Source organism: Garra rufa, chromosome 17 (genome assembly GCF_049309525.1).
Source record: "Garra rufa chromosome 17, GarRuf1.0, whole genome shotgun sequence".
NCBI classification, from domain to species: Eukaryota; Metazoa; Chordata; class Actinopteri; order Cypriniformes; family Cyprinidae; genus Garra; species Garra rufa.
In genome coordinates, this window is record NC_133377.1 from 40072010 (window position 1) to 40098082 (window position 26073).

General features: G+C 34.7%; 1 protein-coding gene across 1 annotated transcript in view; it reads left to right on the plus strand.

Annotated features, from left to right (window-relative positions):
* The window catches only part of dgat1a (diacylglycerol O-acyltransferase 1a), a 44835-nt gene that overhangs the window by 15671 nt on the left and 3091 nt on the right, over positions 1 to 26073 (plus strand). Inside the window, exons 3-16 of the mRNA XM_073821767.1 lie at positions 10866 to 10906; positions 12692 to 12777; positions 12946 to 12998; positions 16037 to 16142; positions 16354 to 16482; positions 18371 to 18445; positions 18619 to 18722; positions 18802 to 18840; positions 18934 to 18975; positions 23752 to 23796; positions 24275 to 24387; positions 25388 to 25453; positions 25632 to 25719; positions 25828 to 25890. Of these exons, the coding sequence (XP_073677868.1) occupies positions 10866 to 10906; positions 12692 to 12777; positions 12946 to 12998; positions 16037 to 16142; positions 16354 to 16482; positions 18371 to 18445; positions 18619 to 18722; positions 18802 to 18840; positions 18934 to 18975; positions 23752 to 23796; positions 24275 to 24387; positions 25388 to 25453; positions 25632 to 25719; positions 25828 to 25890 (1050 nt within the window). The remainder of the gene's footprint in view (positions 1 to 10865; positions 10907 to 12691; positions 12778 to 12945; positions 12999 to 16036; positions 16143 to 16353; positions 16483 to 18370; positions 18446 to 18618; positions 18723 to 18801; positions 18841 to 18933; positions 18976 to 23751; positions 23797 to 24274; positions 24388 to 25387; positions 25454 to 25631; positions 25720 to 25827; positions 25891 to 26073) is intronic.

The window sequence follows — 26073 nt, forward strand, 5'->3', positions numbered from 1 at the left end:
GAGCGCGAGGAACCAGCGAGTCACCCTGGCGTTGGTGTCCTTGGCGCGGGCCATCCACTGTAGGGGGGCGTGGTCGGTCACCAGGGTGAACTTGCGGCCGAGGAGGTAATATCGCAGCTCCAGGACTGCCCACTTGATGGCCAGGGCCTCCTTCTCTACGGCGGCGTAGTTCTTCTCAGCCGAGGACAGCTTCCTGCTGATATAAATAATAGGATGCTCCTCACCTTCCTGGATCTGCGATAGTACGGCCCCGAGTCCGGTATCGGAGGCATCCGTTTGCAGCAGGAAGGGGCAGCGGAAGTCCGGGGCGCGGAGTACCGGCGCTGAGGTGAGGGCAGTCTTGAGTCCGGCGAACGCCTCTTCCGTGGCGGGCGTCCAGCGAATCTTCTCGGGCTGCCCCTTCCTGGTCAGGTCTGTCAGGGGGGCGGCTAGAGAGGAGAAGTTGGGGATAAAACAGCGATAGTATCCCGCCAACCCCAAAAAGGCTCGTACCTGGGTCTTCGTCTGAGGCTGGGGAGCGGTGAGTATCGCTTCTACCTTCCTGTCCTGGGGCCGGATAAGGCCGCGGCCGACTTGGAAGCCCAGGTACTTCGCTTCGGAGAGCGCTAGGTGGCATTTGCGGGGGTTGGCGGTTAGTCCAGCCCGCCGGAGCTCCGAGAGCACCCTCCGCAGACGTTCCAGGTGTTCATCCCATGCCTCGGAGTGCACGACGACGTCGTCCAGGTATGCAGCCGCGTAGGCATGGTGGGGCCTCAGGAGGATATCCATCATACGCTGGAAGGTGGCGGGTGCTCCGTGCAAGCCGAAGGGGAGGGTCCGGTACTGCCAGTGTCCACTGGGAGTGGAGAACGCCGTCTTCGGTTTTGCCGAGGGGGTAAGTGGAACTTGCCAATATCCTTTGGTAAGGTCGAGGGTTGAAATGTACCGGGCCCTCCCCAGCCGGTCCAATAGCTCATCCACCCGAGGCATGGGGTAGCTGTCGAATTCGGAGACTTCGTTCAGCCGGCGGAAGTCGTTGCAGAAGCGGAGGGTGCCATCCGGCTTGGGTACCATCACGATGGGGCTGGACCACGGGCTGCGAGATGGTTCTATTACCCCCAACTTCAGCATCTGTTGAATTTCCTCTTCGATAGCCTGCCGACGAGCCTCTGGGACTCTGTAGGGCCGTTGCCTGACGATCACTCCAGGGGGCGTTTTGATGTCATGTTGGATGACGTTGGTCTGCCCGGGCTGGGAGGAGAACACATCCTCGAACTGACTGACCAGGTGTTGCAGCTCGGTCTTCTGGGCAGCCGACAGATGGGGATTCATGTCGACAACCACGGGATCGGTGAGACTGAGGGCGGCCACCTGCTCGTTGGTCCCTTGCCATCTCTTGAGGAGATTAATGTGATAGAGCTGTTCGGTCCGTCGTCGTCCAGGCTGCCGTAGTCGGTAAGTTACTGGTCCGACTTTTTCCACCACAGTATAGGGGCCCTGCCAGGACGCCAGGAACTTGCAGGCGGAGGTGGGGACCAATACCATCACCCTGTCTCCCGGTTGGAATTCCCGTGGTTGGGCTGCCCGGTTGTAGTGGCGTTGTTGGGCCTGCTGCGCCTTGCTGAGGTGTTCCCGGACTAATGGCATGACCCGGTCGATCCTTTCCCTCATCTGCTTCACGTGCTCGATGACCGTGCGGTGGGGTGCAGGCTGCTGCTGCTCCCAGGCCTCCCGAGCGACATCCAGCAGCCCCCGTGGCTGGCGGCCGAACAGGAGCTCGAAGGGGGTGAAACCAGTTGAGGCCTGAGGTACTTCGCGGATCCCGAACAGGACATACGGGAGCATCAGGTCCCAGTCGCGTCTGTCCTCGGCAGCTACCCTCCGAAGCATCTGCTTGAGGGTTTGATTAAAACGTTCCACGAGCCCGTCGGTCTGCGGATGATAGACTGTCGTCCTCAACTGTTTCACCCACAGCAGCCTGCAGAGGTCTGCCATTAGCCGGGACATGAACGGTGTACCCTGGTCAGTCAGTATCTCTGATGGGATACCCACCCGGCTGGCCAACAGAAACAGCTCCTGGGCGATGGCCTTCGCTGTTGCTTTCCGCAGGGGGACTGCTTCCGGATACCGGGTGGCGTAGTCGACGATGACGAGGATGTGCTCATGACCACGGGCAGACTTAGGCAACGGCCCCACAAGATCCAGTCCGATCCGCTCGAAGGGCACCTCAATGATGGGTAATGGGATGAGCGGACTGGGGGGAGGAGTTCTAGGCGCGGTCCGCTGGCATGTGGGACAGGCCTGGCAAAACCGTTTCACTTCCGCGTCCAATCCGGGCCAGTGAAAACGGTCTCGAATCCGTTGTGCGGTGTTAGCAGCCCCCAGGTGACCGGCCATGGGGTGGGAGTGGGCGAGCTCTAACACGGCCTCCGTTTTGGTCCGTGGAACGACCAGTAACTCCTTCTCCTCCCCCCTTCGCTGGGCGACGCAGTATAGCAGGCCCTTTCGGACAATGAAATGCGGGAGAGGATGGGGCCGTGGGAGGACGTCTTTGTCATCCACCGCGCGGACTTGTCCCCAGCAATGTTTCAGTCGATCGTCCTCCCGTTGTTCCTTGGCGAATGAGCCCCCCTCGCTGGCCTGACGAAACACATCATAGAAAAGGTTAGTATTTTGAGAGGGGGACTCACCATCTCTCCCGCTGTCCGAAGCAAGCAGGGCCGGTTGGCGGCGGGGTCGCCTGCGGCGACGACGGTTCCCTTCCTGGCCGGCGGGTTGGGCGGCAGCGGCGAGCAGGCGGTCAAACCCCGGCCAGTCCCGTCCGAGGAGCAGTGGGACCGGCAGATTCTCCATGATTCCAGCCTCCACAGGCCAATTGCCATGAGCTGCAGCGACGTTGATACGACGAGCTGGGACCTGTTGGGTATCTCCGTGCACACACGTAATGGGTAGCAGGCTCTTTTGGTTGGGACGGGGAGGGCACAGCCGAGCTTGTATGAGGGTGACCGCACTGCCCGAATCCAGAAGCGCTCGCACGGGTTTTCCATTCACGGTGACGTCCGCTTCTGGTGCCGCCGGCGGGACGCGCTGATGTAGGATGCAACCCGCCAGCCAGGTCCGCGGAGGTGTTGTCGGCTCGGCGGTGGGCATCGGCTCGTCCATCGGCGAGGGAACCGTCGGCCTGCTAACTGCGCGCGGGGTGCCCTCCGGCGTGCGTCGCTCCTGGACCACCCTCCGGGGAAACGGCGGCGCTCTCTCTCCGACCTCCCGGTGGTGGATGGCGTCCGCCAGCTCGATCGCCTCCACAAGGGACATGACGGTGGTGGGGTTTTTCATCCCGACAGCTTGGCGAAGGACTCGGGGCAGGGCTCGCTGGAGGCGATCGACCACCACGCGCTCCATTACCTGGGCTGCGGTGGGCTCTCCTTCAAGCAGCCAGTGCTGTGCCAAGCGGACGAGTTCGGCAGCCTGGGCTCGCGCTGGCACCCGGGCTTTATACTCCCACTCGAAGAACTGTTGGGCCGCACAAATAGGAGACAGACCCAATCTGGCGAGAATTTCTCTCTTCACCTCTCTATAATCACCGGCTGCTGTTGGGGACAGCGAGAAGAACGCCCGTTGGGCTTCGCCTGTGAGGAGGGGCGCCAGCGCTGAAGCCCAGTCGTCCGGTTCCCAGCCTTCGCGGTGAGCGGTGGACTCAAACATTTGTAGATAAGCCTCCACATCATCCTGCGCGGTCATCTTCGGCAGCAGCCGTGCTGCTTGCATCCGAGGATCAAGTAATGGAACGCGTGAGGCAGCTTGGGCTCGGAGGGCGGCGAGTTCCTCTTCGGTCCTGCCCTGCCGAGTAGCCAGATGTTCCATGATCTGCTGCTGGCGGACGGTGACTTCGGTAAGGCGTTGTAATAATTCATTCGTCTCCATGGAGAGAGAGCGCGCTGACCGATTCTAAAAGAAGAGTGAACAGAAAAAAAAGACGTCCTTCAGTGCGGGTGAATGCAAACACTTGTGTGTGATCTCTCATGCAGTTGCCCGCATTCTCCACCAGGTGTCACGGTTGAGAGATCACACAACAAGGCAGCTCAGTGCAAAAGCCCCGGAGGGTGGATTTTATTGAATACTTGTGCAAAATAAAAGTGGTGAACGGTGCTCAGCGTGATCCAAACTGGTGCTCTAGTGAAGTTCTCGTGTCCGTGAAGGGGGTGTCCAGGCGTGCGTGCTGCGGCCGTCGGTCACTCGCTGCCCTCTGTGTGACAAAAGAGAGAACGTTAGCATCAGTGTGATCAGCGTGAGACGTGAGTCTGTCTGAGTGAACGCAGCAGCGGCGTCTTATGCTGCGGGCTGATGAGCGGCAGCTGGGACCGATCGGCCGCTGACGAGGAGGTGCAGGTGTTGCGTGTTGGTTGCCAGGGCGACGCTGATGAGCCCAGAGACACTCGTCACACCATTGACTGCCATTATATGACTGACAGACTGCACAGGTTTTAGTTAAAAATCTTCGTTTGTGTTCTGCTTAAGAAACAAAGTCCCCTACAGCAGATAAACATAAAATTTTCATTTTTGGGTGAACTATCCCTTTAAGGGATTTGCATTTGTGTATACTATATGTTTTGTTTTTATAACTTTACTTCCTTGGTTGGATGTTTTCCGCTGTTTAAGAAAAAAAACAAAACAATCTGAAACAAATGACTCATCATCTGATTGGAGGACTTCGAAATTTTAACTTTAATGAATCGCAAACCTGCAGGACTCGAAGCATGGATCATGAATCATTTGATTTAGATCAGAACTTTGCATATCGCAAATAATTAGTTTCAGATCGGGTCTTCAAATAATGGTGAATCATTTGATTTAGAACAGAATGGGTTTGTGAATCATTTCACAAATTGAATGATTCAAATCAAATGATTTGCGATCCGTGCTAAGGAAGATCCGATCTAAAGCAAAAGATTGACAAACCTGTTCCGAAGTTCTGATCTTAAAGGAGTAGTTCACTTTCAGAACAAACATTTACAGATAATGTACTCACTCCCTTGTCATCCAAGACGTTCATGTCTTTCATTCTTCAGTCGTAAGGAAATTATGTTTTCAGGATTTCTCTCCATATAATGGACTTTTATGGTGCCCCCGAGTTTGAACTTCTAAAATGCAGCTTCAAAGGGCTCTAAATAGGGGTGTGACAAGATCTCGTGGCACGAGATCTCGCGATATTCCAATGTGTCCCGTGAGATCTGACTAGTCTCGCGAGAACATGACGATATCATGGCAAAACATTTTGCAATGTTTACATTAGAGCTGCATGACTAATAGTTAAAATATCACAATCTCTATTCAAACACCCATGCGATCTTATTCATGAATGACAACGATTCAGCGGTGTCTATTACAACTTCACGAGCTCCACTGACGCTTACGACCTGAAAGTTATTGAAGACAATCATATCTGCATTCTTACTGCTGCTGTTTCAGAAAGCAACAGTCTTTTTAACCACATAATCATCATTATTTCTTTGTTACGGACATTTAAATAACTTAAGTACTGGGATAAAAGCTTATAGTTTGGGTACAAACACTTATTGTCTACAGTAGCGATCAAAACGAAAGTATCTTCTAACACGTCTGTAGTGTAACGTTTACCCTCTTCACCAGGAGATGGCGACAACTGCACGTTTAAAAAAAGTATTTGTCATTGAGTTATATATTCAAGAGATTCCAATAGTGAAACAAGTCTTTATTAATTGAGACACTGGCTTCTTCATTTATTTATTTTTTTGTTAAAATTTAGACTTAAGCAATGAACATTCTGTCAGAACCACTAGTAAATTACGTAATTTTGTTTAGATTTCTAATCCTTTTTTTCTTCAGAATCGCGATCTCCGGTTTATAAAAGAAAATTGTTTTTCAGTTTACCCAGAATCATGCAGCATTAGTTTACATTTTTATTACTGCATAATTCATTAAAATATAAGTTTAATTTCATAAAGTACAACTTCATATCAAAATGCACCTACATTTTTTTTTTTTTTTTTGCATTTTGTGTTTTTTGTTGAATAAAATACTATTTTCCCCTATATATTTCATCATTGAGGATTTATTTAAAAAAAGTTAAAAAATCTCGTCTCGTGAGATAAGTGTCTCGTCACACCCCTAGCTCTGAACGATCACAGCCGAGGAAAGAAGGGTCTTATCTAGCAAAACGATTGGTTATTTTCTAAAAAAAATTACAATTTATATACTTCTAACCTCAAATGCTTGTCTTGTCTAGCTCTGTGTGTACTCTGTGTATATAAATTGTAAATGTTTTAAGAAAATAACCGATCGTTTTGCTAAATAAGACCCTTCTTCCTCGCCTGGGATCGTTTAGAGCCCTTTGAAGCTGCATTTTGGAAGTTTAAACTCGGGGGCACCATAGAAGTGCATTATATGGAGAGAAATCCTGAAATGTTTTCCTCAAAAAACATCATTTCTTTACGACTGAAGAAAGAAAGACATGAACATCTTGGATGACAAGGGGGTGAGTACATTATCCCTAAATTTTCGTTCTGAAAGTGAACTACTCCTTTAAGAAAATGATTCGCGATCCATGCTCTGATGTCCTGATCCAAATAACGATTTGCGAATCATCATTTCAGATCAGGATTCGGAGCGTGGATCGTGAATCATTTGTTTCAGATCAGGACTTCAAATCGCGTATACAATTCCTTACATTTCAAAAAGTCAAATTCAAGTACTTTAAGCAATTTAAGCACCTTCTACAAACCCTGTGGATGGAAATTTTATATGCTATTTAAATAATCTCTATTTAAATTTTAATCCTAAATATTTGAGTGTTGAAGTCAATGGCAAGTCTTTTGGAACAGTGTTGTTTTCGTCAACGATGACGATGACGAAATCATTTCGTTGACGCCACTTTTTTTCATGACGATAACGAGACGATGACGAGATAAAAATGGCTCGTTGATGACTAAAACATGACGAGACGTGTGTGAGTTTTCGTTGACGAGACGAGAATAGACGAAAATGTTAGTGGGTGGTCCGTCAGACGTTTAAAATGCATGACATTTCTGCTTATTGTGCATGCCAATCAAAACCTAAAACGTATTTGCCGCTATGGCAAGCCGTTTTAGCATTAAATACTCTTTGCCATACTAGTATGGCAAGCCGTTTTAGCATTCCATCCTTGTTTGTCTTTTATGTTTTAAAACATTCCTTCATTATTGTAATTATTGGTGAAAATAGTCGATCCGGAAGCTCACATTGTGTTGAACTATAGATCTGCTATTTTCAGAACTTAAGTGACACTACCCAACAGCAAAATACTTACTGACCTACATTAATTTGTTAAGACTATTTTTTCCCCTTTTTTGACTAAAACTAGACTAAAACCTTTTTGACTTTTCGTCGACTAAAATTGGACTAAAACTAATAAGCATTTTAGTCCAAAAGACTAAGACTAAGACTAAATCTAAGATGGTTGTCAAAAACAACACTGTTTTGGAAAACAGCTTGTACGTGTGTGTCATTAAATTAACCAAAGTCCCACAGCCTTTAAGCAATTACCATAGCATGGATCTATGTGCTAAATCAATTAGCAATATGCTTTTAATGAGGTCAGGCTTGAGTCTGGCAGCTTTCCCAACGCAAATCTAATCAAATGGCCTTTGGAATGAGAAAGTCTTTCAGCAAATCCTCTTCTGTTGTAAATCATCGGCGGCGGCTCTGAGGTTACAAGTGGTTCAAAGTCTTCAGGCCATGTGTTTTGATTAAAAATTAAAGCATTCAGGTGCCTGTTTTGCTTTTTTGACCAAATAAAATCACCAAATCACAGTGAATTTAGTTCAAATAAAGCTGATGTAACATTCAGAGCAAGTCTTTTTCAATAGCTGAGTTGAGAAACCTAAAGAATGAAAACTGCTGTAAAAGGTCAGCTGCGTGCGTTTATCAGACTGGAGTGCTTTATCTGAGACTGTTTATAGTGTTGTGCTGTAGACTTTGTTCTGTGCTAGTGACAGTATTCAAAAACTATGTTATGGTAGATACCTATGTAATGTGTACAAATGTACATTTCCAGTCAAAGTTTTTGAACAGTAAAGGATTCTCTTCTGCTCACCAAGTGAGCATTTATTTGATCCAAAACACAGCATAGGCAGTAAAATTCTAAAATATTTTTAGTATTTAAAATAACTGTTTTCTATTTGAATATATTTTAAAATGTAATTTATTCCTGTGATCAAAGCTACATTTTCAGCATCATTACTCCAGTCTTCAGTGTCACATGAGGCTTCAGAAATCATTCTTATATGCGGATTTGCTGATACTCATACTATAACTATTTTAAATTATATTCTAAAATATACAGTTTTTTAAATACATTAATTTATAAAAAACATTGTTAATATTGAAACATTTGTCATATGTTATTTATATGAAATAGTATATATATGATTTTACATACTAAAAATGTATAAAGTAATTATAACATAATTTTAATTATTAATTAGTATAAATTAACATAAATTATATATATGCAAAAATATATTTAAAATATGTTAAAATATATTGAATTTACTGTATTGCAAAAAATATTAATTTATAAAAACATTGTTAATTAATAAAACATTTGTCATATGTTTACATAAAATAGTATATATGTGATTTTACATACTAAAAATGTATAAAGTAATTATAACATAATTTAAATTATTAATTAGTATAAATTAACATAAATTATATATATGCAAAAATATATTTAAAAATATATTAAAATATATTGAATTTACTGTATTGCAAAAAATATCAATTTATAAAAACATTGTTAATTAATAAAACATTTGTCATATGTTATTTACATAAAATAGTATATATGTGATTTTACATACTAAAAATGTATAAAGTAATTATAACATAATTTAAATTATTATTTAGTATAAATTAACATACATTATATATGCAAAAATATATTAAAATATATTAAATTTACTGTATTGCAAAAAATAAATGTATAAAAACATGTTAATTAATAAAACATTTGTCATATGTTATTTATATAAAATAGCATGTTGATTGTTGATAGAATTTTACATTCTAATGCTGATTTGCTGATCAAAAACATTTATTATTAGTAGTAGTATTATTATCAATATGTAAAACAACTGAGTCGTTTTTTTTCAGGATTCTTTGATGAATAGAAATATTTAAAGATCAGCATTTATCTCAAATAAAAAGCTACTGTAAGATTATACACTATACCGTTCAAAAGCTTGGAGTCAGTATACATTTTTCCCCCTTTTTTAGATAAAAATATAGAAATGAATACTTTCATTTAGCAAGGATGCTTTATATTGTTTAAAAGTGATAATAAAGACATTTATAATGTTACAAAAGATTTCTAGTTTAGATAAATGCAGTTTTTCTAACTTTTTATTCATCAAAGAAACCTGAAAAAAATCTACTCAGCTGTTTTCAACATAATAATAACAAATGTTTTTTGAGCAGAAGAACAGCATTCATCTGAAATAGAAATCTTTTGTAAATTGACAATAAAGACATTATAAATGTCTTTATCTTCACTTTTAATCAATTTAAAGCATTCTTGCTAAATAAAAGTATTAATTTCTATAGTTTCTTTCCAAAAAAGGGAGAAAAAAAATTACTTTTGAATGGTATAATGTATAATATTACAAAAGCTTTTTGTTTCAGATAAATGCTGATCTTTGGATCTTTATAATTATCAAAGAATTCTGAAAAAAATGTACTCAGTTGTTTTAAATATTGATAATAAAAAAAAAGTATTTTGACTTGAACAGCAAATCAGTATATTAGAATGATTTCTGAAGGATCATGTGACACTGAAGACTGGAGTAATGATGCTGAAAATTCAGATTTGATCACAGGAATAAATTACATTTAAAATATATTCAAATAGAAAACAGTTATTTAAATAGTAAAAATATTTTAGAATTGTACTGTTTTTTTCTGCACTTTGGATCAAATAAATCCAGGATGGTGATCAGAAGAGACCACTTACCCAAGATGTAGATGAGTCTGTTTGTTCATCAGATTTGGAGAAATGTAGCATTACAACATTTGCTCACCAATAGATGTGAATGGGTGCCGTCAGAATGAGAGTCTAAACAGCTGATAAAAACATCACAAATAATCCACACCGCTCCAGTCCATCAATTAACATCTTGAGAAGAGAAAATCTGTGTGTTTGTAAGAAACAAATTAATCATTAAGACATTTTAACTTGAAATTCTGCTAAAATATGAGCACTCTATCCATAATTTTGCCATCTGGTCTGAATCAGAAGAGAAATCTGCACATATTAAGCACTGTTTATACACAAAAACTGTCTGAAACAGCTGTAAACAAATATATGAGTGGAATTTAATGTGAGAGAACAACAGGAGATTGACTTTTTAACTGGAGGAAGTGTTATTTTGGATTATAGACTATAATAGATATTTTAGCTCAAAGTGAGAGTTTGAAGTTAAAAATGTCATAATGATGGATTTGTTACTTACAAACACACAGATTTTGTCATCTCAAGAGGTTAACTGATGGACTGGAGTGGTGTGTATTACTTGTGGGTTATTGTGTTGTTTTTATCAGCAGTTTGGACTCTCATTCTGACGGCACCCATTCACATCCATTGCTGAGCAAATGATGTAATGCTACATTTCTCAAAATCTGATGAAGAAACAAACACATCCTAATCTTGGATGGCCTGAGAATGAGTACATTTTCAGGAAATTGTGATTTTTTTTTTGTAAACTGTTCCTTTAAACACATGCAAAAGAATCGTTTTCTGCAGTTTTGCTTGTAGGCTTGGATACGAATCAACTGAAAAAGCATTAAATTGGTTTATTTGTTTGTGTTTACAGGTCTTGTCCAATGCACGGCTGGTCCTGGAGAACCTTATAAAGTAAGTATATCATTAACATCGTTCGTTGCTTAATTCATAAATAAAGCGTCTCTGGTAATTTGATTTCTCACGCTCAGTGACTCACTAATTTCTGGCTAATGATGCAGCTGAAGCGTCTGAATTAGACGGATAATGACTGTGCCCGGCAGGAACTAAATACATGTCTTTTGTTACTTGTCATTAAGCAAACACTTTTATCCAGAGCAGCATATAGTGCACTAATCGCTGGGCTCGTCCCTCTGGAGAAACACACTGTTAAATGGCAGTAATGATGAAGAAACTCTTTAGTTTGTTGGTCGCTTCTACCAGGTGTTGAATACATGAGCTTGAGCTTGTGGGATTTTTCAGCCCTGTCTCACGATAGAAACATTTATTCAACATTAGGATTAGCAAAAACGAGGCTTATCCTAACAAACACCAGCGATACAACCTAATTAATGAATTAATCAATGAGTATGAATGAAATGGAGCTTATTTTTAGAAGTTTAAAAATTGTACCTTTTTTTGAATTGCATTGCTTTTTTTTTTGCAGTGTGTTTTTTTTTTTAATAACCAATAAAGACATTTTCCTCCAATTCTCTTTATTGAAAAATCCCATTCTCATTATTGTATTGCAAAAAAGGTATTATTATTTAATTGTTTGTCTTGTGTTATTTAATGAAATAGTATGTATGTATGTATATATACATACTATTTATACATACTATATAAATAGTATATATGTATGTGACCCTGGACCACAAAACCAGTCTTAAGTCGCTGGGGTATATTTGTAGCAATAGCTAAAAATACATTGTATGGGTCAAAATTATTGATTTTTCTTTTATGTCAAAAATCATTAGGAAATTAATTAAAGATCATATTACATTAAGATTTTTTGTAAAATTCCTACTGTAAACCTATCAAAATGTAATTTATGATTAGTAATATGCATTGTTAAGAACCTAATTTGGACAACTTTAAAGGTGATTTTCTCAGTATTTTGATTTTTTTACACCCTTATATTCCAGATTTTCAAATAGTTGTATCTCGGCCAAATATTGTCCTAACAAACTATACATCAATAGAAAGCTTATTTTTGAGCTTTCATATGATGTATATATCTCAGTTTTGTAAAATTTAACCTTATGACTGGTTTTGTGGTCCAGGGTCACATATATATATACTATAACTATAAACTATGAAAAATATATAAATTAGACATTTGTCATATGTTACTTATATGAAATAGATTTTATATATGTATATAATTTTTTTTACATACTATATTATAAACTATAAAATATAGAAATTAGAAATTTGTCAATAAATGTAAATATATAATGATTTTGCATACTAAAATTATAAATGATATTATAACATATCAATTATATTATTAATTGGTATAAATAAATTATATATATGCAAAAAACCTTTATATTAAATATTATTTTATAAATATATTTTTATTTTTATTTTTTTACATACTATAATAAATTATATTATATAATATATACAAAATTATTAAATAAAAAGATTATTAATATTTAAATGTTTGTCATGTTATATATTTAAAATAGTATAATACATTATTTTACATACTAAAATTTTTTATTATGTTATAAAATATATTAATTACTTTATAGAGTAAATATATATTTTTATATATTTGTTACATACTATAGCTATAATAAATTATATATATATATATATATATATATATATATATAATGTGTGTGTGTGGATGTATGTATATAAAGTATGGTGAACTGAAGTTAGTGTTAAAATTATATTTTCTTCTCTCAGATATGGCATTCTGGTGGACCCCATCCAGATCATCTCTCTGTTCCTAAAGGACCCCTACAGCTGGCCGGCTCTGTGCCTGATCATTGGTATGATGAGTGTGTGCTTTGTGAGCTACAGCGGATTCATGCTGAAGACATAATTTCACACCACAATTACGCTTTCTGTCATGCACAATGTTAGATCTTAAAAATCCATGTCGATATTCCATGCATGCTCACCTCAATATGCCGTGTCTAATCTGTTTGCTTTTGCAGTTTCCAACATCTTCATAATGGCAGCTTTGTACATAGAGAGAAAGCTATCCGTGGTGAGTTGCATGCTGGGAATGAACTGTGTGATTACAGACATGGACTTACAAACAGATCCAATGAAACATGACAAAAACATGTCTAGATCACATTTCATCTCAAATAAATGAATGAATAAAAAGTATTAATAAAACAATAATTAAAAAAAAAACTTTAAAGTTTTCTTTGCATTGTGACATTATTTTTTTAATGCAATTAAATCAGATCAAATTTTTATTATTGCTATGTGAAAAGTCAAAAGTATTTGGTATCAAAAGTAACTTAAAACAACTGTTTTCTATTTGAATATATAATATATATAAGTAATTTATTCCTGTGATTTTAAAGCTATTTTGGATTAAATAAATGCAGGCTTAGTAAACAAAAGAGACTTTTTTTATATAAAATATTTGTTATTATTTGTAAATAGAAAAAGTTTTTTATTTGTGAATAAACATTAACTAAAAATAAAATATCAAAAAAGTTTGGTTATATATTTATGTTTGGCAACATTTCTCATTTTTGTTTTATTTAAGATAAAATACTAGAAATAGCTCAAATGAAATAAAGTAAAAATAAAAACTAAAGCTCAATGAAAACCATATAGACAAATTAAAATAAAAAATAATAGTTATAATAAAAATGTAAATTCTAAAACACATAATTACTAAAAATGTAACTAAAATCAAATGACGATATAAATATTAAATCTACTATATAAATTCACTATTTTTTTTATATAATGTTTCATTTTTAGTGGAGATGAAATATGACCTGGATCTATATACATTCAGATTATTATTATTATTATATAAAATACAAATATAAAATATATTAATATAAGATACAATTTCAATTCAATTTTCATTTTTGTTGTATTACAATAATTTCACATTTATTTTTTTAGTTGAATTTTTTATAATATAGAAAAATTAACTAATAAAACAAATGTCTAAAAATAATTTACACAAAATACAGAAAATAATAATTTTTAACAGTCATTTTTGCTGTATTACAATAATTTTACAACATTTTAGATTTTATATATAGATTAATATAATTTTTATTTTTTTGTGGGGATGAAATATGACCTGGATTTGTATAAATTCAGATTATTATTATAATCTTTATTATTATTTTATATAATAATAATCTGAATTTATACAAGTCCAGGTCATATTTTATATATATATATAAATCTGAATTTATATAGTAGATTTAATATTTTATTTAAAGTTTTAGTAATTATGTGTTTTAGAATTAAATTTTTTTATTATAAAAATATTTTTGTTTTTAATTTTTTGTTGAGCTTATATTTATTTGTATTTCATATAATAAAAATAATATATATATATATATATAATTTATAATATATAACTAATAAAACTGACAAACACAACAAAAGGTCTAAAACTAATATACAAAAAAGATTCAATTTCATTAAAATTTTCATTTTCGTTGTATTACAATAATTTCACATAACATTTTTCACATTTATTTTTTAGTTTATTTTTTATATTTTTATATTTATAATATAGAATTTATAGAATAAAATAGCTAAAACTAAATAAATTTAAGATCAAAACTAAAGCTAATTAACTAATAAAACAAAATGTCTTAAACTAATATACACAAAATACAGAAAATAATCATTTTTATTAGTCATTTTTGCTGTATTACAAAAATTAAAAATTGTTTTTTTAATATAATGTTTTTAGTGAGGATGAAATATGACCTGGAACTATATCACTTCAGATTATTATTATTACATAAAATCCAAATTTTATACACATTTTTTATAATAATATATAGTAATAAAAATCTATAAATTATATATAATAATTTATATATATACTATATATATATATATATATATATATGTGACCCTGGACCACAAAACCAGTCATAAGGTTAAATTTTACAAAACTGAGATATATACATCATATGAAAGCTCAATAAATAAGCTTTCTATTGATGTATAGTTTGTTAGGATAGGACGATATTTGGTCGAGATACATCTATTTGAAAATCTGGAATATAAGGGTGTAAAAAAAAACAAAATACTGAGAAAATCACCTTTAAAGTTGTCCAAATTAAGTTCTTAACAATGCATATTACTAATCAAAAATTACATTTTGATAGGTTTACAGTAGGAATTTTACAAAAAATCTTCATGGAACATGATCTTTACTTAATTTCCTAATGATTTTTGACATAAAAGAAAAATCAATAATTTTGACCCATGCAATGTATTTTTGACTATTGCTACAAATATACCCCAGCGACTTAAGACTGGTTTTGTGGTCCAGGGTCACATATAGTATATATATATGTGTGTATTTATATATATATATATATATATATATATATATATATATATATATATATATATGTGTGTGTGTGTGTGTATATGTATATATGTGTATATACATATATATATATATATATATATATACATATATATACTGTATATTTTTCTGTTTATTAAAGTTTTTACTCTACATTTGTGCAGTTTTCAGTGGGTTAGTGATATTTTTTAAATATATATATATATATATATATATATATATATATAATATATATATATATATATATATATATATATATATATATATTAATAAATAAATATTTTTAAATGGGTTTTTATACAAAAACTGCTTTTTTATGTAAAATTCACTTTATAAAAGACCCACATTTCTAACTTTAATTCCTGGGGATAACATGGATAATTTCACATGGTTTAGTGTAAGATTTTTAAAATCCAGAAAATCTGACAAACACAACAAAAGGTCTAAAACTAATATAAAAAAAAGATTAAATTTCAATTCAACTTACTTTTTGTTGTATTACAATAATTTCACATATCATTTTTCACATTTATTTTTTAGTTTATTAATTTCATTTCATTTTTAGAATTTTTAGTAGACCTGGAATTCTTAATGAGATTCAACTGAAAAAAATGTGATTGTTTATTGCAGGTTAAATGTATATCTCTTAGCACAAGTGTTTTTTTTTATTGCTGGTTTGTTTTAATAAAGTTGTGTCATTTCATTTCCAGGGCACTATCTCAGAGGGTACAGGAACATTCCTTCACTGCATCAATCTCTCCGCTCTTTTATTTGTCCCGGCCGGTACAGTTCTCAGCTTGAATTCTATGACCCCAGGTATCACGCACATCTTCACATTAACACCTTCAACCTTGTTTGGTCCAATAAGCAAACCTCACCATAGCATTGTTTTCTCATGCACTATCTACCAAAACCTCTAGCAGTGCCGTTTTTTTACCTTGTGACCATGTAATTTGGTCATGTTTTAACTAGAACTTACTAGTTATTGGTCTGGCAGTAATCATGCTGTGTCGTGGCTGTGTTTCAGTGGGTGGTGTTGTGGCATTGAGTGTCTTCACCATTCTCTTCCTGAAGCTGTATTCATACAAAGACGTCAACAAATGGTGCAGAGAGATCAGACACGCCAAAGCCCGAACCCTGTCCCGCTCTCACTCCTGTGAGTAACACTCCAGCCTCACTAAAAAATACAATTCACACACACAACACAGATTTTCATCATGCACCAAGCAAATCCCAGTAATCATGCTTTTCTGTGCATGAATGCAAACGCTCGTCTTCTGAAATGCATTATTGCACATTGCATTAAAACTCAATATGCATGCATTGCATAATTGCATGAAGATGCAATTATGCAATGCATGCATATTGAGTTTAAATGCATTAGGGCTAACATTACAATATATTACTCTCCATATGAATGCATTGCTGTTGCATTGAATTTTTTTATTGTGCAGCAAAATTGTGCACCAATAACACCTACAGCATGTCCTTCTATCTCTCCTTTAGCACATGTGGTTTATAAATCCTGTGTTTTTTCATCTGTTGTTTGCTGTGAAGGACTCTTAGTGTTTGTTTGGATATGTACAAACAGACTAAGATGTGATTTTTGTTTGCTCAGAGTCTCAGCATGAGCACTAATGCTGCACTGTACTGCCACATACTGGACAAAAACAAGCAACATTTATATGAACATGCTGCAAATTAAAAGTGTCTACAACCATTTCAGAAACATGGTACACTGAAAAAAAAAAATGAAAAAAGTTTCACTAAAAATTGCTAGAAAATTTTACAATTAATTACGGAGAAACAGGAAGTAACCAATCAAAACATTACATTTTGAAGTAGAAAGACTGAAACAGAATTTGTAAAAATTGTAAAATGTACTCCAGTAATCTTTCTTTTATTTACAGTTTTGAAAAATATTTGTTTTACATTGTAGTAAGACCAAAATCCCTTCAAGTATCACTAGTATTTAATTTAAATAAAATTAAAATACAATAAAATATAACTTATGGCTTAAATATTAGTTGCATTAATTTTTCAGTATTTCAGCTTGTTACTTTTTTGGGATCAGTAAGATTTTTAATGTTTTATTTTTTAAAAGAAGATTCTTCTGCTCATCAAGGCTGCATTTATTTGATTAAAAATCCAGAAAAAAAATGTAATATTGTAAAAAAAATATTTCAATATAAAATAACAGTTTTCTATGTGAATATATTTCAAAATGTAATTTATTCCTGTTATCAAAGCTGGATTTTTAACACCATTACTCCAGTCTTCAGTGTCACACGATCCTTCAGAAATCATTCTAATATGCTGATTTATAATCAATGTTTGAAACAGTTGTAAGAAAAAAGGTTCAAAATATAAATCTATTCTAACAATATAAGTCTTTACTATCACTTTTTATCAATTTAACACAACCTTGCTGAATAAAAGTATTCATTTCTTTCAAAAAGGAGGAATAAAAATGGACTGACCCCAAACTTTTAAAAATAAGTATATTTTGTCTAACAAACCTGTGGAAAACATTTCCTTCCATTTTAATGCTACATAATATTTCTGGCCATATCGCCCAGCCCTAATTGTAAAATGTATCATTAAAAGTACTGAAAATAAGAAAAAGAATCAATAATTAAAAATGCACATATATAGCCTAAACAACAAAATTAAAAACATAGAATAAATAAAATTAAAATGTTTATTTTAAAGTGCATTAATGGAATAAGTCAGTTGTCAGCTGTGTTTAGACATGGCAAATATTGGGCTAGTTTTCATTCTTTTTATGTGGGTTTTGAGTAATCTTTGGGCTGTAATGTTTTTCTGGGACCTGGCAACCCTGTGCTAGAATAACACTGATCTGTGGTATTTGCAGACTTATAATAATCTTCAAAGTTCAAACTTGGTATCAAGTCTGGACTTGATACAGTTTAATATGTCAGCATGATCAGTGAGTCCTGTCATTATACTTATTGCTTTTGGTCTCTTAGCAGAGAATATGTGAATGTATTTACTGTGTGTTAATGTTTAATTTTCTCTCATAGGCCCATCTGTGCACAAAGCCAATGGCACAGGTGGATACACACACGTGACTTATCCGGGAAACCTCACGCACAGAGGTCAGTCACTACACAACAAACTCAACCTGTTTAATTACTGTCAGTTATGAATTTCAGTAATTAAAATGGATATAAAATATGAATTAAAAAATATAAAACAGAATTAATTGCTAATTAGTTTCATTATTATTTATGTAATTCATTTATTTATTTTATTGTATTATTTTTTACAGACATTTATTACTTTATTTTCGTCCCAACTCTGTGTTACGAGCTGAACTTCCCACGCTCTCCACGGATACGGAAGCGTTTCTTACTACGCCGACTGCTTGAGATGGTGAGATACAGAATATGACAGCAGAAACACATTGGCAATTGGCACTTTCTAATCATTTCATGCATATTTTTCTTTTCAGCTGTTTTTAATGCAGTTAATGGTTGGATTAATACAGCAGGTATGCAAATAGCATTTTAAATAAAGGTATACAGTATAAATATTATATACAGTAAATAACATTAATGGCTTTTTTTTTTTTTTTTTTTGATAGTGGATGGTTCCGACGATCCAGAACTCAATGAAACCCTTTCAGGTAGAATCGCCCTATAATAACTAACAATAATAGTTAGAAAAATCATTTTTTATGAAGGAACAGTTTATTATGGAAGCCCATTTCCGCCACTGATTAAATAATAAAAAGGTAATTGCGACTTTTTATCTCACAATTCTGACTTTTTTTCTCGCAGTTGTAAGTTTACATCATGCAATTCTGACTTTATTTCTCAGAATTGTGAGTTTATATATTGCAGTTCTGACTTTATATCTAGCAATTCTGACTTCTTTCACAATTCTGAGAAAAAAAAGTCAGAATTGCATGATGTAAACTTGCAATTGTGAGAAAAAAAGGCAAAATTGTGAGATAAATCGCAATAGAAACGAATCACCCTATAATAACTAACAGTAATAGATTGTTTTTTAAATGAAAAAACTGTTTATTATGGAAGCCCCGTTTCTGCCACTGAATAAAAAAGATAATTGCTATTTTTTTCTATTTATTTTTTACCATTCTGCCTTTTTTTCTCAGAACTGTGAGATATAAACTCGCAATTGCAAGCTATATAGTCCAGTCCTGCGGAGAAAAAAAGACTGATAAGTTCACAGAATTGTGAGTTTATATCTCGCAATTTTGACTTTTCTTAGAATTGCAAGTTTATATCACACAATTCTGACTTTATATCTAGCAATTCTGTCTTCTTTCACAATTCTGAGAAAAAAAAGTCAGAATTGCATGATGTAAACTTGCAGTTGTGAGAAAAAAAGTCAAAATTGTGAGATAAATCGCAATAGAAAGGAATCACCCTATAACTAACAGTAATAGATTTTTTTTAAATGAAAAAACAGTTTATTATGGAAGCCCCATTTCTGCCACTGAATAAAAAAGATAATTGCTATTTGTTTATATTTATTTTTTACCATTCTGCCTTTTTTCTCATAATTGTGACTTTGTGTCTCGCAATTCTGCCTTTTTTTTTCTCAGAACTGTGAGATATAAACTCGCAATTGCAAGCTATATAGTCCAGTCCTGAGGAGAAAATAAGACTGATATGTTCACAGAATTGTGATTTTATATCTCGCAATTTTGACTTTTCTTAGAATTGCAAGTTTATATCACACAATTCTGACTTCATTTCTCAGAATTGTAAGATATAAACTCACAATTGCAAGTTATAAAGTCAGAATTGCGAGATATAAACTCACAATTCTGAGAAATGAAATCAGAATTGTGTGATATAAACTTGCTCGAGTTATTAAGTCAAAATTGTGAGATATAAACTCGTAATTGCGAGTTATAAAGTCTGATATGTTTACAGAATTGCGAGTTTATATCACACAATTCTGAAAAAAAAAATCACAATTGTAAGATAAGTCATAAAAACCTTATTATATCTCACAATTCTGACTTCTTTTCTTGGAATTGAGTTTATATCTCGCAATTCTGACTTTATAACTCGCGGTTAAAAGTTTACATCTCACAATTCTGACTTTTTTTTTTCAGAATTAAGTTTATATCCCACCACTCTGAGAAAAAAGTCAAAATTGCGAGTTTATATCACAAATTGTGACTTTATTTCTCAGAATTGCGAGTTTACATTTTGCAGTTTTGACTTTATAATTCGTATAGTTTATTTCTCACAATTCTGAGAAAAAAGTCAGAATTGTGAGATAAGTCACAATACCCTTTTTTGTTTATTTAGTGGCGGAAACAATCACCCTATAATAACTAATAATAAATGTTGGAATTTTTTTCTTTTTATGAAGGAACAGTTTTTTAACTCACAATTCTGACTTTTTTCTTGCAATTGTGAGATAAAAAACTCACAATTGCAAGATATAAACTCTGAATTCTGTGAACATGTCAGTCTTTTTTATCCTCATGACTAGAATTTATAAATCGCAATTGCGAGTTGTTAATATCTCACAATTCACAAAAAAAAAAAGAAAAGTCAGAATTGCAAGATACAGAGATACTTTTTTATTTATTTAGTGGCAGAAACTAATTACCTATAATAACTAATAATAATAGTTAGAAAAAAAATTTTTTATAAAGGAAAAGTTTATTATGGAAGCCCAGTTTCCGCCACTGAATAAAAATTAAAAAGTTTCTCTGTATCTCGCAATTCTGACTTTTTTTGTTAGATAAAAATAAAAATTCCCAATTGCGAGTTATAAAGTCGTCATAAGAATAACAAAAGACTGACATGTTCACAGAATTTAGAGTTTATAACTTGCAATTGTCAGTTTATAGCTCACAATTCTGAGAAAAAAAAGTCAGAATTGCGAGTTTATACCACGCAATTGCAAAAGTAAAAATTGTGAGATAAGTCGTAATAACTTTTTTTTTTATTTAGTGGCGGAAACGAATCACCCTAGAATAACTAACAATAATAGATATAAAAATAAACTTTATGAAGGAACAGTTTATTATGGAAGCCTGTTTCCGCCACTGAATAAAAAAAAAGTATCTCTGTATCTCGCAATTCTGACTTTTCTTTTTTTTTTGTGTGAATTGTGAGATATTAACAACTCGCAATTGCGATTTATAAAGTCGTCATGAGGAAAAAAAAGACTGACATGTTCACAGAATTTAGAGTTTATAACTTGCAATTGTCAGTTTATATCTCACAATTCTGAGAAAAAAAATGTCAGAATTGCGAGTTTATACCACGCAATTGCAAAAGTAAAAATTGTGAGATAAGTTGTAATAACTCTTTTTTTTTTATTATTTAGTGGCAGAAACTAATCACCCTAGAATAACTAACAATAATAGTTAGAAAAATAAACTTTATGAAGGAACAGTTTATTATGGAAGCCTGTTTCCTCCACTGAATAAAAAAAAGTATCTCCGTATCTCACAATTCTGACTTTTTTTGTGAATTGTGAGATAAAAATAAAAACTCCCAATTGCGATTTATAAAGTCTAGTCATGAGGATAAAAAAAGACTGATATGTTCACAGAATTGTGAGTTTATATCTCGCAATTCTGACTTTATAACCTGCAATTGTGTTTATATCTCAATTCTGAGTAAAAAAAAAAAAAATTCGAGTTTATATCACGCAACTGCAAAAGTAAAAATTGTGAGATAAGTCGTAATAACCTTTTTTTTTTTTATTTAGTGGCAAAAACTAATCACCCTATAACAGCTAACAATAACTTTATGAATGAACAGTTTATTATGGAGGCCCGTTTCCACCACTGAATAAAAATAAAAAAGGTTATTATGACTTCTACGATCTCACAATTCTTACTTTTGCAATAAACTAGCAATTCTGACTTTTTTTGTTAGATAAAAATAAAAATTCCCAATTGCGATTTATAAAGTCGTCATAAGAATAAAAAAAGACTGACATGTTCACAGAATTTAGAGTTTATAACTTGCAATTGTCAGTTTATATCTCACAATTCTGAGAAAAAAAATGTCAGAATTGCGAGTTTATACCACGCAATTGCAAAAGTAAAAATTGTGAGATAAGTTGTAATAACTCTTTTTTTTTTATTTAGTGGCGGAAACGAATCACCCTAGAATAACTAACAATAATAGTTAGAAAAATAAACTTTATGAGGGAACAGTTTATTATGGAAGCCTGTTTCCGCCACTGAATAAAAAAAAAGTATCTCCGTATCTCGCAATTCTAACTTTTTTTGTGAATTGTGAGATAAAAATAAAAACTCCCAATCGCGAGTTATAAAGTCGTCATGAGAATAAAAAAAGACTGATATGTTCACAGAATTGTGAGTTTATATCTCGCAATTCTGACTTTATAACCTGCAATTGTGTTTATATCTCAATTCTGAGTAAAAAAAAAAAAATTCGAGTTTATATCACGCAACTGCAAAAGTAAAAATTGTGAGATAAGTCGTAATAACCTTTTTTTTTTTATTTAGTGGCAAAAACTAATCACCCTATAACAGCTAACAATAACTTTATGAATGAACAGTTTATTATGGAGGCCCGTTTCCACCACTGAATAAAAATAAAAAAGGTTATTATGACTTCTACGATCTCACAATTCTTACTTTTGCAATAAACTAGCAATTCTGACTTTTTTTCTCCAAATTGAGAAAGAAACACAATTCTGTGAACATATCTGTCTTTTTTTCTTAGAACTGGACTTGCGAGTTTATAAAAAGCAGAGTTTATATCACGCAATTGCAACTATTTCCAGAATTGCGAGTTTATATCATGCAATTCTGACTTTATTTCTCAGAATTGGGCTTTATTTCTCAGAAGGTTGTATCATTTGTATTCTGAGAAAAAAGTCAGAATTGTGAGATAAGTTGCAATAACCTTTTTTTTTTATTTAGTGGCGGAAACGGGCTAATTTATTGAACCTTCAGACAAAATACATATATTACAAAAAAGTTTGCATGTGTTTTTGTTTAGTATCATATTTGATACATTTTTATGGCTCATATTGTATTTCATAGTGAAAAGGAAGGAAAGAAACAGCTTTCAACAACATTCAAAAATTTGCAATTCAATGCAGATGTTAATATTTATTATGAAAAGCCAAAATGACATTCTGATAGCTTGTAATGTAATCAGTAGCAGACTGCTTACATAAAATGATTTAAAGAGCAGCTGTCTCTCTATATCTGCCAGTAATATGTCTTTGTAAGTTGATATTGAAATGCTTAGTTTGATGATCAAAACATAGAATGCAATGCAACACAGTGATGATTGAGAGATGAATTATTAAACCTTCCCTTGAAAGCCTGAGACTCACATTTCAAAATGATTTTACTGTGTTTTTAGATCTATTTATCACATGTATCTGTGTATTGATCATAAAGTGTCTCTTTTAACAGGAAATGGATTTCTCCAGAATAGTTGAGCGTCTGCTGAAACTAGCTGTAAGTGTCGAGACAAACAAATGCAAACACAGATGCTGTTGTTGTCGTGGATGCAATTGCTATGGCTACTGTTGCTACAGCTTTCACTGTGGCACCTGCTGTTGCTATGGTGCGAAATTCAGGCCCTCCTCAAATTCAGATCAAGTTTTCCCTGTTGTAGCTGATCCTCTCCATACAGATAGAATTACACAATATGAAAAGTATTCTGTGCAGTGAGCCCATCATTATTATAGAATTCAAACAAAAAATAGACACAAAAGTATTGTATTATGTTAAAACTATGTAGAAATCTGAATTATAAGATTTGGCGTCATTATATAAAATATTTAAATGTTGAATGCCAGGATTAACCAATCAGAATGAAGAATGTCAAGCAGCTTGAATTTCGCATAGCAACAGCTGATGTCATATCTGTGGCCCCTCCTCCTCAGAGTGTCTAATGGCACAAGCCCCGCCCCTTCTCCCTGTCCCTCTACAGGTGCCCAATCATTTTATCTGGCTCATCTTTTTCTATTGGTATTTCCACTCCTCTTTGAACTTCATAGCTGAGCTCATGCAGTTCGGAGACCGCGAGTTTTACCGCGACTGGTGGTGAGTGGCTTCCTTTGTCCAGAGCTGATTCAGGCTTATCAAAACCTGTAGTATGTTAAAGAATGTTCTGTGAGAATAGAGAAGTCCACACTACAACTATAAAAACAGAGAAACTAAATTCCGGCTAATATAAGATAACATAACATTAGGTGTGCTTCCAATATAGATTTGCCCAAAACGTTAATATAAAGTTATATTTATATAACTTTTATTATATAAATGTCGATAAAAACTAAATGCCAAAAAAAAAAATATCGACATTTTATAAATGCCGATAAAAAACTATTGTGAAATGATAGCGATTTTATTAACCAATGTTATGTCTAAAGCTTAATTATTCATGCATTAAAGGCACAATATGTACAAATTTTTTGTTTAAAACATCCAAAAAACACTAGAACAGTGTTAAATATATATGTTACAGTGGTGTGCAAAAGTGTTGGCCCCCTTACAGATTATTTATTTGTTTACATGTTTGTCACACTTTAATGTTTCAGATCATCTCGCAATTCTGAGAAAAAGATATAAACTCACAATTACAATTACAAGTTTGCATTGCAAGTTTGAGTTTTTATCTCGCAGTTCTGACTCAGGCTTCCATAGATGGAAACACTTTCAGAGTGATTTATTTTCACTTGTTGAAAGATAAAAACATTGACCAAAGAGAATCCACCCATTTTAAAAAGCATTTAAAGCAGTGAATGACAAAACTGCAGCCCACGGTTATAATAAAGAGAACATTATCGTGTGTCGGAGTGGACGCTAGTTATTGTTGTAATTAATGGACCTTGCATTACATTTGGAGACACTGTTATATTATAATTTCCAGTCAATCATTAAATATAATGTCTGCAATTCATTAAATAAAGTCTTTGAAAAACACATGATTTGTGTTTTTTTACTTTGAATACTTGAATGCATCACATTCATCACAGATGCCATTGTATGAGAACGTTTTCACATGGTGTCGTTTCGAACCCATGATCTTTTTTATCCGTAGGAACTCTGAGACGATTCCGTATTTTTGGTCGAACTGGAACATTCCTGTTCACAAGTGGTGCCTACGGTGAGCCAGGATTATCAGTTTATGTGATTGGATTTGTCTGTTATTTCTTCACCAGAGGTGGTTTTCTTGCAGCGGTGTTGAGCTTTGTCTTCATATTACGACTGAAATCAGTTTGTGTTGTCTGTTAATGTCATACTGTAGCTTGTTCATTGATTTCTCATTCTCTGTTTGCCCTCAGACACTTTTATAAGCCCATGTTGGTGAAAGGAGTAAATAAGTTTGCAGCTCAGATCGCCGTGTTCTTCCTGTCGGCATTTTTCCATGAGGTTTCATTGCACACTTTTGTTTCTACATTACAATTCACAGTCATGTTAGACTAGCCTATAATTCCTGTTTTTAATGGTCCTGACAATGCAATTTGTGATTTTTGACAGTATTTAGTAAGCGTTCCTTTAAAGATGTTTCGTCTCTGGGCGTTTCTGGGGATGATGGCACAGGTCAGTCTTAAATATTTAAAAATGCTTGTTAAAGGGATAGTTCACCCAAAAATGTTTATCTGTTTACCCCCAGGGCATCCAAGATGTAGGTGACTTTGTTTCTTCAGTAGAACACAAACTAAGATTTTTAACTCAAACCGTTGCAGTCTGTCAGTCATATAATGGCAGTCAATGGGCACCAAA